Source organism: Manis pentadactyla, chromosome 15 (genome assembly GCF_030020395.1).
Source record: "Manis pentadactyla isolate mManPen7 chromosome 15, mManPen7.hap1, whole genome shotgun sequence".
Classification (NCBI taxonomy): domain Eukaryota; kingdom Metazoa; phylum Chordata; class Mammalia; order Pholidota; family Manidae; genus Manis; species Manis pentadactyla.
Window position 1 is genome coordinate 16136007 of NC_080033.1, and position 15423 is coordinate 16151429.

Below are 15423 nucleotides of genomic sequence, written 5' to 3' on the forward strand. Positions count from 1 at the left end.
ATACTGCTTTCCACAATGGTTGAACAAGTTTACATTCCCACCAGCAGTGTAGGAGGGTTCCCCTTTCTCCACAGCCTCGCCAACATTTGTTGTTGTTTGTCTTTTGGATGGCAGCCATCCTTACTGGTGTGAGGTGATACCTCATTGTAGTTTTAATTTGCATTTCTCTGATAATTAGCGATGTGGAGCATCTTTTCATGTGTCTGTTGGCCATCTGTATTTCTTTTTTGGAGAACCGTCTGTTCAGTTCCTTTGCCCATTTTTTAATTGTGTTATTTGTTTTTTGTTTGTTGAGGCGTGTGAGCTCTTTATATATTCTGGACGTCAAGCCTTTATCGGATGTGTCATTTTCAAAGATATTCTCCCATACTGTAGGGTTTCTTTTTGTTCTATTGATGGTGTCTTTTGCTGTACAGAAGCTTTTCAGCTTAATATAGTCCCACTTGTTCATTTTTGCTGTTGTTTTCCTTGCCCGGGGAGATATGTTCAAGAAGAGGTCACTCATGTTTATGTCTAAGAGGTTTGTGCCTATGTTTTCTTCCAAGAGTTTAATGGTTTCATGACTTACATTCAGGTCTTTGATCCATTTTGAGTTTACTTTTGTATATGGGGTTAGACGATGGTCCAGTTTCATTCTCCTACATGTAGCTGTCCAGTTTTGCCAGCACCATCTGTTGAAGAGACTGTCATTTCGCCATTGTATGTCCATGGCTCCTTTATCAAATATTAATTGACCATATATATCTGAGTTAATGTCTGGATTCTCTAGTCTGTTCCATTGGTCTGTGGCTCTGTTCTTGTGCCAGTACCAAATTGTCTTGATTACTATGGCTTTATAATAGAGCTTGAAGTTGGGGAGTGAGATCCCCCCTACTTTATTCTTCTTTCTCAGGATTGCTTTGGCTATTCGGGGTCTTTGGTGGTTCCATATGAATTTTTGAATTATTTGTTCCAGTTCATTGAAGAATGTTGCTGGTAGTTTCATAGGGATTGCATCAAATCTGTATATTGCTTGAGGCAGGATGGCCATTTTGACGATATTAATTCTTCCTAGCCATGAGCATGGGATGCGTTTCCATCTGTTAGTGTCCCCTTTAATTTCTTTTAAGAGTGACTTGTAGTTTTCAGAATATAAGTCTTTCACTTCTTTGGTTAGGTTTATTCCTAGGTATTTTATTTTTTTTGATGCAATTGTGAATGGAGTTGTTTTCCTGATTTCTCTTTCTGTTGGTTCATTGTTGGTATATAGGAAAGCCACAGATTTCTGTGTGTTGATTTTGTATCCTGCAACTTTGCTGTATTCCGATATCAGTTCTAGTAGTTCTGGGGTGGAGTCTTTAGGGTTTTTTATGTACAGTATCATGTCATCTGCAAATAGTGACAGTTTGACTTCTTCTTTGCCAATCTGGATTCCTTGTATTTTTTTGTTTTGTCTGATTGCCGTGGCTAGGACCTCTAGTACAATGTTAAATAACAGTGGGGAGAGTGGGCATCCCTGTCTAGTTCCCGATCTCAGCGGAAATGCTTTCAGCTTCTCGCTATTCAATATAATGTTGGCTGTGGGTTTATCATAGATGGCCTTTATTATGTTGAGGTACTTGCCCTCTATTCCCATTTTGCTGAGAGTTTTTATCATGAATGGATGTTGAACTTTGTCAAATGCTTTTTCAGCATCTATGGAGATGATCATGTGGTTTTTGTCTTTCTTTTTGTTGATGTGGTGGATGATATTGATGGACTTTCGAATGTTGTGCCATCCTTGCATCCCTGGGATGAATCCCACTTGGTCATGGTGTACGATGGTTTTGATGTATTTTTGAATTCGGTTTGCTAAAATTTTGTTGAGTATTTTTGCGTCTATGTTCATCAGGGATATTGGTCTATAGTTTTCTTTTTTCGTGGTGTCTTTGCCTGGTTTTGGTATTAGGGTGATGTTAGCTTCATAGAATGAGTTTGGGAGTATCCCCTCCTCTTCTATTTCTTGGAAAAGTTTAAGGAGAATGGGTATTATGTCTTCCCTGTATGTCTGATAAAATTCCGAGGTAAATCCATCTGGCCCGGGGGTTTTGTTCTTTGGTAGTTTTTTGATTACCGCTTCAATTTCGTTGCTGGTAATTGGTCTGTTTAGATTTTCTGTTTCTTTTTGGGTCAGTCTTGGAAGGTTGTATTTTTCTAGGAAGTTGTCCATTTCTCCTAGGTTTCCCAGCTTGTTAGCATATAGGTTTTCATAGTAGTCTCTAATAATTCTTTGTATTTCTGCGGGATCTGTTGTGATTTTTCCTTTCTCATTTCTGATACTGTTGATTTGTGTTGACTCTCTTTTCCTCTTAATAAGTCTGGCTAGAGGCTTATCTATTTTGTTTATTTTCTCGAAGAACCAGCTCTTGGTTTCATTGATTTTTGCTATTGTTTTATTCTTCTCAATTTTATTTATTTCTTCTCTGATCTTTATTATGTCCCTCCTTCTGCTGACCTTAGGCCTCATTTGTTCTTCTTTTTCCAATTTTGATAGTTGTGACATTAGACCGTTCATTTGGGATTGCTCTTCCTTTTTTAAATATGCTTGGAGTGCTATATACTTTCCTCTTAAGACTGCTTTTGCTGCGTCCCACAGAAGTTGGGGCTTAGTGTTGTTGTTGTCATTTGTTTCCATATATTGCTGGATCTCCATTTTGATTTGGTCATTGATCCATTGATTATTTAGGAGCGTGTTGTTTAGCCTCCATGTGTTTGTGAGCCTTTTTGCTTTCTTTGAACAGTTTATTTCTAGTTTAATGCCTTTGTGGTCTGAAAAGTTGGTTGGTAGGATTTCAATATTTTGGAATTTACTGAGGCTCTTTTTGTGTCCTAGTATGTGGTCTATTCTGGAGAATGTTCCATGTGCACTTGAGGAGAACGTGTATCCTGTTGCTTTTGGATGTAGAGTTCTGTAGATGTCTATTAGGTCCATCTGTTCTAGTGTGTTGTTCAGTGCCTCTGTGTCCTTACTTATTTTCTGTCTGGTGGATCTGTCCTTTGGAGTGAGTGGTGTGTTGAAGTCTCCTAGAATGAATGCATTGCATTCTATTTCCTCCTTTAGTTCTGTTAATATTTGTTTCAGGTATGTTGGTGCTCCTGTATTGGGTGCATATATATTTATAATGGTTATATCCTCTTGATGGACTGAGCCCTTTATCATTATGTAATGTCCTTCTTTGTCTTTTGTTACTCTCTTTATTTTGAAGTCTGTTTTGTCTGATACCAGAATTGCAACACCTGCTTTCTTCTCTCTGTTGTTTGCTTGAAATATCTTTTTCCATCCCTTGACTTTAAGTCTGTGCGCGTCTTTGGGTTTGAGGTGAGTCTCTTGTAAGCAGCATATGGATGGATCTTGCTTTTTTATCCATTCTATTACTCTGTGTCTTTTGATTGGTGCATTCAGTCCATTTACATTTAGGGTGATTATTGAAAGGTATGAATTTATTGCCATTGCAGGCTTTAAGTTTGTGGTTACCAAAGGTTTAGGGTTAGCTTCTTTACTATCTTACTGTCTAACTTAACTCGCTTGTTGAGCTATTATAAACACAATCTGATGATTCTTTATTTCTCTCCCTTCTTATTCCTCCTCCTCCCTTCTTCATATGTTGGGTGTTTTGTTGTGTGCTCTTTTTAGGAGTGCTCCCATCTAGAGCAGTCCCTGTAGGATGCCCTGTAGAGGTGGTTTGTGGGAGGCAAATTCCCTCAACTTTTGCTTGTCTGGGAATTGTTTAATCCCTCCTTCATATTTAAATGATATTCGTGCTGGATACAGTAGTCTTGGTTCGAGGCCGTTCTGTTTCATTGCATTAAGTATATCATGCCATTCTCTTCTGGCCTGTAGGGTTTCTTTTGAGAAGTCTGATGATAGCCTGAAGGGTTTTCCTTTGTAGGTAACCTTTTTTTTCTCTCTGGCTGCTTGTAATACTTTGTCCTTGTCTTTGATCTTTGCCATTTTAATTATTATGTGTCTTGGTGTTGCCCTCCTTGGATCCCTTGTCATGGGAGTTCTGTGTACCTCTGTGGTCTGAGAGGCCATTTCTTCCCCTAGTTTGGGGAAATTTTCAGCAATTATTTCTTCAAAGACATTTTCTATCCCCTTTTCTCTCTCTACTTCTTCTGGAATGCCTATGATTCTTATATTATTTCTTTTATATTGATCACTCAGCTCTCTTAAAATTCTTTCATTCCTGGAGATCCTTTTATCTCTCTCTGCATCAGCTTCTCTGCGTTCCTGTTCTCTGTTTTCTAGTCCATTAATGGTCTCTTGCATCTCGTCCATTCTGTTTTGAAGTCCTTCCAGAGCTTGTTTTATTTCTGAATTCTCCTTCCTTAGTTCTTGCATATTTCTCTGCAAGTCCATCAGCATGGTTATGACTTTTGTTTTGAATTCTTTTTCAGGTAGACTGGCTAAATCTATCTCCCCAGATTCCTTCTCAGGGGAAGATGTAGCAGATGCCGAAGCTGTCTGGGTTAGTCTTGTCTGGATCATATTTTTTTGCCTTTTCATGTTGACAGGTGCTATTGACTGTCAGCTGGGAGGGCCAAAATTTTCACTTACTACTGGCCTTTCTTTACTGGGGCAACTGCGACCCCTAGTGGCTTGTGTTGGGTAATTGCGTGTAGAGTGGGTCTTTGTGTCTTGCCTGGCTGGGAGGGAGAAATTTCCCTTTCTGTGGGCGGAATTTGTCTCAGGCTGCTTCTCTGCTTTCGCAGCGCCCGGTGGGGTGATGGATGGGGGGGCTGCTTGACTGTTTGCCTCCGTGAGGGGTCTCAGAGCTGTTGCCCAGGGGGTTAGTGTACCCGGTTTTCCCTGTAATTTCCAGCTGCTGTACTGTGACCTGGGTTTTTTCCGTCAAGCTGTTAAGTCCCTGTCCCTTTAAGACTTTCAAAAAGCTCCCGCTTTTCTTTGTCACAGGGGCATCAGCTTCAGCACCCGCTCAGAGGTCTTACTCCCTGTTCTCCCAGTATCCAGGGCCCCCTGGGCATATACTGTGTCTGCGCTCTGGCCCGGATGGCTGGGGCTGTGTGTTCGGCAGTCCTGGGCTCCGTCTCCCTCCCGCTCTGCCTATTGTTCTCCCGCTGGGAGCTGGGAGGAGGGGTGCTCGTGTCCCGCAGGGCCGGGGCTTGTATCTTACCCCTTTCACCAGTCGCTGGGTTCTCGCTGGTGTAGCTGCAGTCTGGCCACTGTCCTGCGTCTTCTGGTCTCTCTTTTAGGGCTAGTTGTGTTTGTTGTATTTTCAAAAGTATATATGTTTTTGGGAGGAGATTCCCACTGTCCTACTCACGCCGCCATGTTGGCTCCGCCTCGCAAATGGTTTTTGTTAGCATGAAACAGTAGGATTTCCTTGAAGATTCCCTACATATGTGTAGAAATAAGACTGGAAGGCAAGCCAACTGAGTAAAAGAACATAAGCAAAGCATGTGATTAGGAATAAGTGAGATACTTACAGGACAATAAATACTAGGCCTTATTTGTTATGGCTGAGATTTTTTAGGTATGTGGACAACCCTCAAAACTTGTTTGCATATAAAAAGTGAATCTAGGTGATGTAAAGTTTTGTTTACAGGAGGAATTCCATGTATGTTAGTGTTGGGAGTGATGGACTCAAGGAAAAAATAGATTTTTGAGCCTAGATTTAACATTGTTCTCCTAGATGTGGATGATTACAAAGCAACAGAAGTCAATTATAACTGTAAATTTATTAGGTAAATGAAGGTTAAGGTTAATGAATGATACACAACCAGAATGAAAAATCTGGCATTTCTGATCTGCCATGTAGAAAACTGGAGTTAAGGAATATAACTGTATGGGGGAAAGACTTGAACTACTCTCTTTAAGCCTGAAAAAATAAATCAGCTATTGAAAAGATGAATAGTTAAAATTGATGGTCATTAGAGTTTTATTACTGAACAGCTCTGAAAGGATTGATAGTTAACAGCAATCTGACTGTACCAGTGAATATACCCCTAGTTTGTTTAAAGTTTCTGTTGGATGTGTTTTCTTAGTTCTTCTCTCACAAAAGAAAATGTGAGAGAAAATGATTCCCAGTTATGTGGAGAACTAGAGGCTAGACTATAAGATTGTTTCCCTAAACATGAAAAATTCATGCTTGGAAAGATTAATTATCCATTGAAGTCTACATTGAAAGGAGTGGTGGAAAAACTGGAAATATTTTCCCTCACCATCTAGGGGTGAATATATATAATTATAGGCTCTGATCTGTGTCCTCCAAAAGTAATACTTCCTCTAGTATTCTCTCTGAACAACCTTTTCTGATTTCTTTTGTTTGTCCATCCTACTTAAAACTTTATGCCCTTGAAAGTTTCACTTCATTGTCTCTAAATCCACCAGTCCAATCAATCCCTCTGTCAACTACTTTTTGTCTCACTGCTTCTTGCATTCATTTTTCATATGAAGTTCTAGTACAAAGTGCAACAGTTACCACTGTTCATTGTTTATTTCTCCATCCTTTTCCACAGTAAAGCAGAGTTTTTATTTGGGTTCTGTGTCTTTTCCCAGGTAGTGAGTAATTTGTCCTGGGTTGTCTTTGGCCACATATACTAGGTCCTCATACAATTTCTTTCCATAGTAAATGTGTGAGGATTCACAACTTGTTATTAATTATATTCTTTTCTAGAAGAAAACTGGAAAGCTGAAGACTTTTTAGTGAAATTCAAGGAACACCAAGATAAGTATTCTACATCAGTTTTATTCATCAACCACAAAAAACTCATTAAGGAGAATAATAATGCATATGAAAAGACATTTATGTTAAGCAAAAACTCTGTTAGTTCTAAAAGTCTACCTCCTGAATATGAAACTCATGGAAAGATTTTTAAAAGTGTTTCAGAATTAATCATCAGTAATCTAAGCCCTGCAAGAAAGAGATTTAGTGAATATAATGGATATGGGAAATCACTCCTCAATACTAAGCCAGAGACAGCTCATCCTGGAGCCACATCCCATATTCAATGTGGCAGGGTTGTCAGTCATAATGAAATGCTTATGCAGTATCAGAAGATGGAAACTTCAGCACACTCATTTGGATATAATAACTGTGAGAAATCCTTCCTTAAAAAGGGAGGCTTAATTACACATAATAGAGCTTACAGAAGGGAAAATCCATCTGAATACAATAACAGGAGAAGGGCAACCAATATTGAAAAAAAGCATACATGTACCGAATGTGGAAAGTCCTTCTGTAGGAAGTCAGTATTGATTCTGCATCAGGGAATTCACACAGAGGAAAAACCCTATCAATGTCATCAATGTGGAAATTCATTTAGAAGGAAGTCTTATCTCATTGATCATCAGAGAACTCACACAGGGGAGAAACCCTTTGTTTGTAATGAATGTGGTAAGTCCTTCCGCTTAAAGACAGCCCTCACTGATCATCAGAGAACACATACAGGGGAGAAATCATATGAATGTCCACAGTGTAGGAATGCCTTCAGATTGAAGTCACACCTCATTCGTCATCAGAGAACACATACCGGAGAGAAACCATATGAGTGTAATGACTGTGGGAAGTCCTTCCGCCAGAAGACAACACTCTCTCTACATCAGAGAATTCATACAGGAGAGAAACCCTATATTTGTAAAGAATGTGGGAAGTCCTTTCACCAGAAGGCAAACCTTACTGTACATCAGAGAACTCATACAGGGGAAAAACCCTATATTTGTAGTGAATGTGGGAAATCCTTCTCCCAGAAGACAACCCTTGCTCTTCATGAGAAAACTCATAATGAGGAAAAACCCTATATTTGTAGTGAATGTGGGAAGTCCTTCCGCCAGAAGACAACCCTTGTAGCACATCAGAGAACACATACAGGGGAAAAATCCTATGAATGTCCTCATTGTGGGAAGGCTTTTAGGATGAAGTCATACCTCATTGATCACCACAGAACTCACACAGGAGAGAAACCATATGAATGTAATGAATGTGGGAAATCCTTCAGTCAGAAGACAAATCTCAATCTACATCAGAGAATTCATACAGGGGAGAAACCCTATATTTGTAATGAATGTGGGAAGTCCTTTCGCCAGAAAGCAACCCTCACTGTACATCAGAAAATACATACAGGGCAGAAATCCTATGAATGTCCTCAGTGTGGGAAAGCCTTTAGCAGGAAGTCATATCTCATTCATCATCAAAGAACTCATACAGGAGAGAAACCATATAAATGTAATGAATGTGGGAAATGCTTCCGCCAGAAGACAAATCTCATTGTACACCAGAGAACTCACACTGGGGAGAAACCCTATATTTGTACTGAGTGTGGTAAGTCCTTCAGTTATAAGAGAAACCTCATTGTCCATCAAAGAACTCACAAGGGAGAAAACACAGAAATGCAATAAATGATGTGATATCTTTGTGAAGCCTTTTCAAGTTATTGTAAAACTTTAGTTTTTTTTTTAAGCATGCTACATATGGTAACAGGTACTTTTAATCACAAATGTAATAATAGTTTTTAAAGTACCTTACCTTACCACATAACTATTTATCTACTGTTTACTAACATATAAAATGGGTATGATCATGGTTATTGAACCATATCAGCTATTAAGCTAATTTTTTAAGTTTTCGGGTTCTGCTGACTCCGTTTGCAGAAGCAAGATACATACTGGTTATAAGCATCAGTCTCCATAAAAGAAATAAAATATGAAGTATATTTCTTATTGCACTCTGGAATAAAATGTGTTACTTCCCCAAAGATTACTACTTCCCTCTCTTCCAATATCATGTAGTTTTTGCATGTCTTTCAATTGTATATATATTTTGTCATGTCATGAATTCTTTTGTGTCCTGATTCAACATTTTTAAGATTTCATGCATTATTGCATGTGGCAGTAATGTATTCATTTTCATTCTGTATACTATTCCATTTTAAGAATATACCACTATTTATCCTCTTGATGGATTTGTTTTTTTATAATTCATGTTGTAATAAAATACTATTAAATATTGTATATGTGTATGTATATATAGTTCTGTTGATTTTATACTAAGACTGGAAGTAGTCCAAGGGTGTATGTAAATTTTTCAGATATGGTAGATACTACCAAACACCTCTCAGACCTTGCTCAAAATGAGGTGATTCACTTTGGAGAGTAACAGTCTAACTGTAATCAATATGGTAAAGGTCTTTACCAGTCATTCAACTGGGGAATTCCTACTAAAAATAAATCCTTATAATATTGTGAGAAGGCTTTAAGCATGAATATGTGTAAAATAGAAAGACCTTTAGCTGTGGCTTAAAACTTAGACAAAACCAGAGAATATGTATTGGAGGGAATCCTATAGTTGTGATTATTGGAGTCCATTTAAAGCCATAATTTATGCCTTATTCAAATTAAATACTTCATATTAGAGAAAGGGAAATTAAGGAGCATAGGTGAGTCAAATTTGGGAGTACAGGAGTCATAGTAGGCAGAATTATGAAAAAATATATTAAGTAAGCCTATGTATCATAATAAGCCTATTAAATAAACCTTTTATACTATGATTTGTCTCACAGGAAATGTGGGTCTCTGAAAATCTCAAATGAAAAATAACGAGAGATTCTGTTTGAGAAATGGTAATCTGCTAAGATGATAATGTCTATAGCGTCTTTTCTGTGAAAATAGTAAGCTCAGCAGCAACTTCAACAGTGTTACTGAAGGCCCTTAGGATTGCTCATAACCAATATTTACTATGTACATGAAGTTACTGTGTGCAATAAAGCTCAGTATAATTTTAAGCTGTTTTATTTTTCCAATTGAATAGAACTGTATATGAACAAGAAAATCGTTGGTGGTTTAAATGTCTGACAAAAAAATTTAATTCTTTTGGCCTATGAAAAGGGACAGCAATTGTCAGTGGAAAGTAAATAGAAATAATGCTTATCAGTCCTGGTCTTGCACACTTCAGAGCAAAAAAGGAATAGTGGGTAATATACATGAAAGTTTAGACTTGAAAGGGACATAAAATATATAATGTCTGACTGGACAGAACTTTGTGAAATTTAGCCTTAATAATTACTATTTATGCTTAATAATTACTATTATACTATTTATGCTTTATAATAAATACTATATAGAACTTAAGAGGGCTGGCAGGTTGAACATATTAGAATAAAATAACTGCAAATAAGTAAGATGACAGGATCTATATTCAGACCTGAGAACCTACCAATTATTTCACTTGAATAAATATGTATTTGTAGATGAATAAATACTATTATATACTAACAGTGGTGACTAACAAAAGAATTGTACTTACGAACAAGGATGCAAGCCTACCTATCCTTTTCCTGGTATGTAGTAAGTAGGGAGACATGGTCTAACTGAATCTGTCTAGTCAACCCACCAAAGATATGAATACGTGAATCATGTTCTCTTGGATATTCTACTCTCCTTTGTTTCTGCTCTTCTAGGCATTCCTATGGCTGTCACAAAGATATAAACTACCTGGTATCCCAAAATGTGCTATGCTAGAACATTGTATACATACGCTTTTTTTATTATTATTATAGTATTGATATAAAATCTTATGCTCAGGTTTCACATGAACAACGTTTTGGTTACTACATTCCCCCGTTATCAAGTCCCTACCACATACCCCATAACAGTCATTGTCCATCAGTGTAGTAAGATGCTATAGAGTCACTACTTGTCTTGTCTGTGCTTTACTGCCTTCCCTGTGCCCCCCTATATTGTGTGTTAATCATAATACTCCTTAATCCCCTTATCCCTCCCTTCCTACTCACCGTTCCCAACCCCTTTCCCTTTGGTAACTGCTAGTCCATTCTTGGGTTCTGTGAGTCTGCTGAAGGAACAAAAAAATGTTCCTTCAGTTTTTGCTTTGTTGTAATACTCCACAGATAAGTGAAATCACTTGGTACTTGTCTTTCTCCACCTGGCTTATTTCACTGAGCATAATACCCTCTAGCTCCATCCATGTTGTTGCAAATAGTAGGGTTTTTCTTATGGCTGTTTAATACTCCATTGTATATGTGTACCACATCTTCTTTATCCATTCATCTACTAATGGACACTTAGGTTGCTTCCATGTCTTGGCTATTGTAAATAGTGCTGCAGCAAACATAGGGGTGCATATGTCTTTTTGAATCTGGGATCTTGTTTTCTTTGGGTAAATTCCTAAGAGTGGAATTCCTGCATCAAATGGTATTTCTATTTTTAGTTTTTTGAGGAACCTCCATATTACTTTCCACAATGGTTGAGTTAATTGACATCCCCACCAGCAGTGTGGGAGGGTTCCCCTTTCTCTGCATCACTGCCAGCATTTGTTATTGTTTGTTTTTGGATGTTGGCCATCCTAACTGGTGTGAGGTGATATCTCATTGTGGTTTTAATTTGCATTTCCCTGATAATTAACGATGTGGAGCATCTTTTCCTATGCCTGCTGGCCATCTGAATTTCTTCTTTGGAGAAGTGTCTTTTCATTTTTTAATTGGGTTCTTTGCTTTTTGGTTGTTGAGGCATGGGAGCTCTTAATATATTTTGGATGTTAACTCCTTATTAGATACGTCATTTGTGAATATATTGTCCCATACTCTAGGATGCCTTTTTGTTCTATTGATAGTATCCTTTACTGTACAGAAGCTTTTTAGTTTGATGTAGTCCCACTTGTTCATTTTTGCTTTTGTTTCCCTTGCCTGAGGAGATATGTTCATGAAAAAGTTGCTCATGTTTATCTTCAAGAGAGTTTTGCCTATGTTTTCTTTTAAGAGTTTTATGGTTTCATGACTTACATTCAGGTCTTTGATCCATTTCGAGTTTCCTTTTGTGTATGGGGTTACACAATAATCCAGTTTCATTCTCTTGCATGTAGCTGTCCAGTTTTGCCAACACCAGTTGTTGACGTTTGCTTATTTTTATACATAGGACATAATTGTGTTTTATATGTCTTGAGTATGAGGCACTAGAAAGCACTGTGTACTAACAGACAGTTTTGTTAAATGGGTAAACTTAAAATTACAATTATGAACTCAGAGATGTTTTCTTAGTTAAGAGGACTCCCAGTATAGGAGGTTATATAAACAAGTCATAAAAGTATTTGTGTAGTAATCACTGGGCATCTCTCCATGTTTGTACTCTTAGCTATTTCCCAAGATCTCCCTAATTTCTACTCTCCTATCATAGTTACTATACCTACCAAAATATCTATCACTTGTGGGAGTGACTGGAACAAGGTATTATTCAAAGAAAGATATTGCTACTATATTCATTGTAGTGAAAATTTTAAAAACTCAAATAGATCAGTCCCAGACTTCTTTGGCATCCTAGGTCAAATAGCAAATATCCTAAACCTCTATTTTACATTTTATATTTACCTTATTCCCAATCCTGTATTAAGCCCTCCTCATGCAACTATCTGGAATTTAACATATGTCTTTTATCCCAGTTGGTTGAGGGGGAAAGGAGCCATGAAAGGACAGGCAAATGTTTGGCCCATACAAAGTTACCCTACTTGAAGTGTTCCTGCAAGTATTCAAAGTGGTAGATGTGAAGTTTTCTACATGATTTTTTTAATTTAAAAATTTTAACTTTTCCAATTAAAATTAAATCCACCAAATTTCTTTTTTTTGGTATCATTAAGGTACAATTACATGAGCAACATTATAGTTACTAGACTCTCCCCCATTATCATCCCCACCACATACCCCATTACAGTCACTGTCCATCAGTTAAATCCACCAAATTTAATTTTATAATGATACCACTTTATGAATAAATACACAATTAAAATATATAATGGACAAAATACCTTAATGATATGAAATATATATATATAATACACACACATACATACATATATATATATATATACATACACACATATACTGTAATTTGTTATACCACCAAATTTGAGATTTGTTATGGCATTCACAGGAAACCAATATAGATTATGGCATCAGGGAATGGGGTTCTGCTGAAACAAATACCTAAAAATGTGGCAGTGGATTTGTGTAATGGGTAAAGCCTGGAAGAATTTTAAGTCAAATGATAGAAAAGGCCTAGAATGCCTTAGACTGTTAGGCTATGGATGTTAAAAGATGCCACTGGTGCAGGTTCAGGAAGAAGAGAAGATAGGAAAAGCTATTTTCTTAGAGGAAACATCATAAACAGAATATTAGTAGAAATATTAACATTTAACACCATTTCTGGTGAGGGCTTTGAAGGAAATGAAACAATGAAAACTGGGGAAAGGTGATTCTCATTACATAGTGGCAGAAAACTTGGCTGAATTGTGTCCTACAGTTGTGTGTAAAGCAAACTTGTAAGTGATGAACTTGGCTGTTTGACTGAGGTGATTTCCAAGGCAAATGTTGAAGGTAGGGCCTGGTTATCTTCTTGCTGCTTATAGTAAAATGTGAGAAAAGAGAAACTGAGGAAGGAACAGTTAAGGAAAATGAACCAAAATTTAATTATTTGGGAAATTCTCAGCCTACCCAAACTGCAAAGGATGCTGAAATTCAGAGATTCACTGTGGAGAAAGCTTACTCTGGAGAAACAGTGTGGCCAACCTTTACCTGAAGTGGTTAGGTGTGTAATGCACAGATCCAATCAACCATCTCAGCAAAAGCAACTGGATATGGATTATCCAAGACAGATCTATAAAGAACCCTCTTGTGTAATCACGTGGATCCCTGTGACACACAGGAGACACTCAAGGTCTTTGTGAATGTTATATCAGCAGAAACATTGCTGATTTGGACTGAAAGGAACAAAGACAGGAAGAAATAACAGAAGGCTGTCAGATTTCCAAAATTCTATAGGCAAGAAATGGACTGATAGAAATAATTGACTACAAACATATACTACCTTTCAAGAAAAAGGAGGAATGACTCTAGGAACAGAAGTAAAGTCCTGTGGAACTGTGGACCTTGAGGGTAGAGAGGCAAACTAAAGGATAGAATCTCAAGCTACAGAGATTACTCCCAGGCCTAGAAAACTAATGGAATTTGCTCCGTTGGGTTTTGAATTTGCTTGGGCCAGTGATTGTGTGCTTATCAGTTACCATATAGTCACTTCGGTGAAATGTCTGTTTATCTTTTGCCCCTGTTCTAATTGGATTATGTTCAGTTTTTTTTACTGAATTTTGAGAATTCTTCATACATTTTAGATATTAGTAACTTAGATATGTGACTTACAAGACCTCCCCCCCAGTGCTTGTTTTTTCACCCTCTTAATTAGGACTTTCACAGAACAAAATATTTTCATTTTGATGTCTGATTTATCAAATTTCTCTTTCTGAAGCATGCTTTTGGTGCCAACTCTAGTATCTCTTTGTCTAGCTCTAAATCCCCCAAATGTTTTCCTTTTTTTTAAAAGAATTTTTTACATTTGTCTGTGATCCATTTTGAGTTAATTTGTTACATGATTATGATCATATGTATTATTGAGATAATGTGTTATTTGAATTATAAAGTGTAAGACTTAGAGGATTTTTTTGGTTTTGTCCAGGTTGTGTTTTGTTTCTGCTTTTTTTTGCCTATGAATATCCAATTGCTGTAGTACCATTTATTCAACAGGCTGTCTTTCCTCCATTGAATTTCTTTTGCTTTGTCAAAAATCAGTTGGGTATGTTTATGTGAATCTAATTCTGGGTTCTCTGTTTTGTTCCATTAACCTATGCGTTAATCTCTGCCAATACCATAGTCGTCTTATTGCATCTATACAATAAGTCTTTGACCTCAAGTAGAGTGATTCTTCCCACTTAATTCTTCTTTAACAAAATTACATATTATTACAGTTCCTAAGTCTTTCCATATAAATTTTAGAATAACCTGGTCTATATTTACTATGGTACACAAAGTAATGGACCCACAAATAAAGTCACACCCTAATCCCTGAGACCTGTGAATCTCCATGTTACATGGCAAGGGAAATTCAGATTGCAGATTGAATCAAAGTTGCTAACCATCTGTCCTTAAAATAAATTTTTCTGGATTATTCAAGTGGGCGTAATATAACCACAACAGTTGTTAAAAATGGAAGACAGAGGCAGAAGAGGAGGTTAGAATAATTCCCTGTGAGAAGGGCATGTCATTTCCTGCTTTGAAGATGGAGAAAAGAGGGCCATGAGCCAAAGAATGCAGGTAGGCAGCCTCTGGAAGCTGGAAATGGCAATAACAACAACAACAAATAATAATAATAGTAAATGGGGGTAGATGTCAACAGAAGAAGGTCCCTCCAGAGCCTCTGGGGAATGCAGCCCTTCCCACACCTTGCTTTTAGCCCAGTGAGACCCATGCTGGACTTCTAACACATATAACTAGAAGATAATAAATTTGTATTGTTTTAGTCACTTGTTTCTGGTCATTTGTTACAGCAGCAATAATACATCTACAAAAGTTCTTGCTGAGATTTTGATAGGAATTGCATTAAACCTGATATCA

The 15423-nt window shown here is 37.3% G+C and overlaps 1 protein-coding gene across 6 annotated transcripts in view; it reads left to right on the plus strand.

Annotated features, from left to right (window-relative positions):
- ZNF567 (zinc finger protein 567) overlaps positions 1 to 8987 on the plus strand; it is a 30826-nt gene extending 21839 nt beyond the window's left edge. For all 6 annotated transcript variants that reach the window (XM_036885716.2, XM_057493461.1, XM_057493460.1 and 3 more), the window contains one exon: positions 6657 to 8987. In XM_036885716.2, the coding sequence (XP_036741611.1) occupies positions 6657 to 8377 (1721 nt within the window). In that variant the 3' untranslated portion in view covers positions 8378 to 8987. The remainder of the gene's footprint in view (positions 1 to 6656) is intronic.
- The last annotated feature ends 6436 nt before the right edge of the window (positions 8988 to 15423 follow it).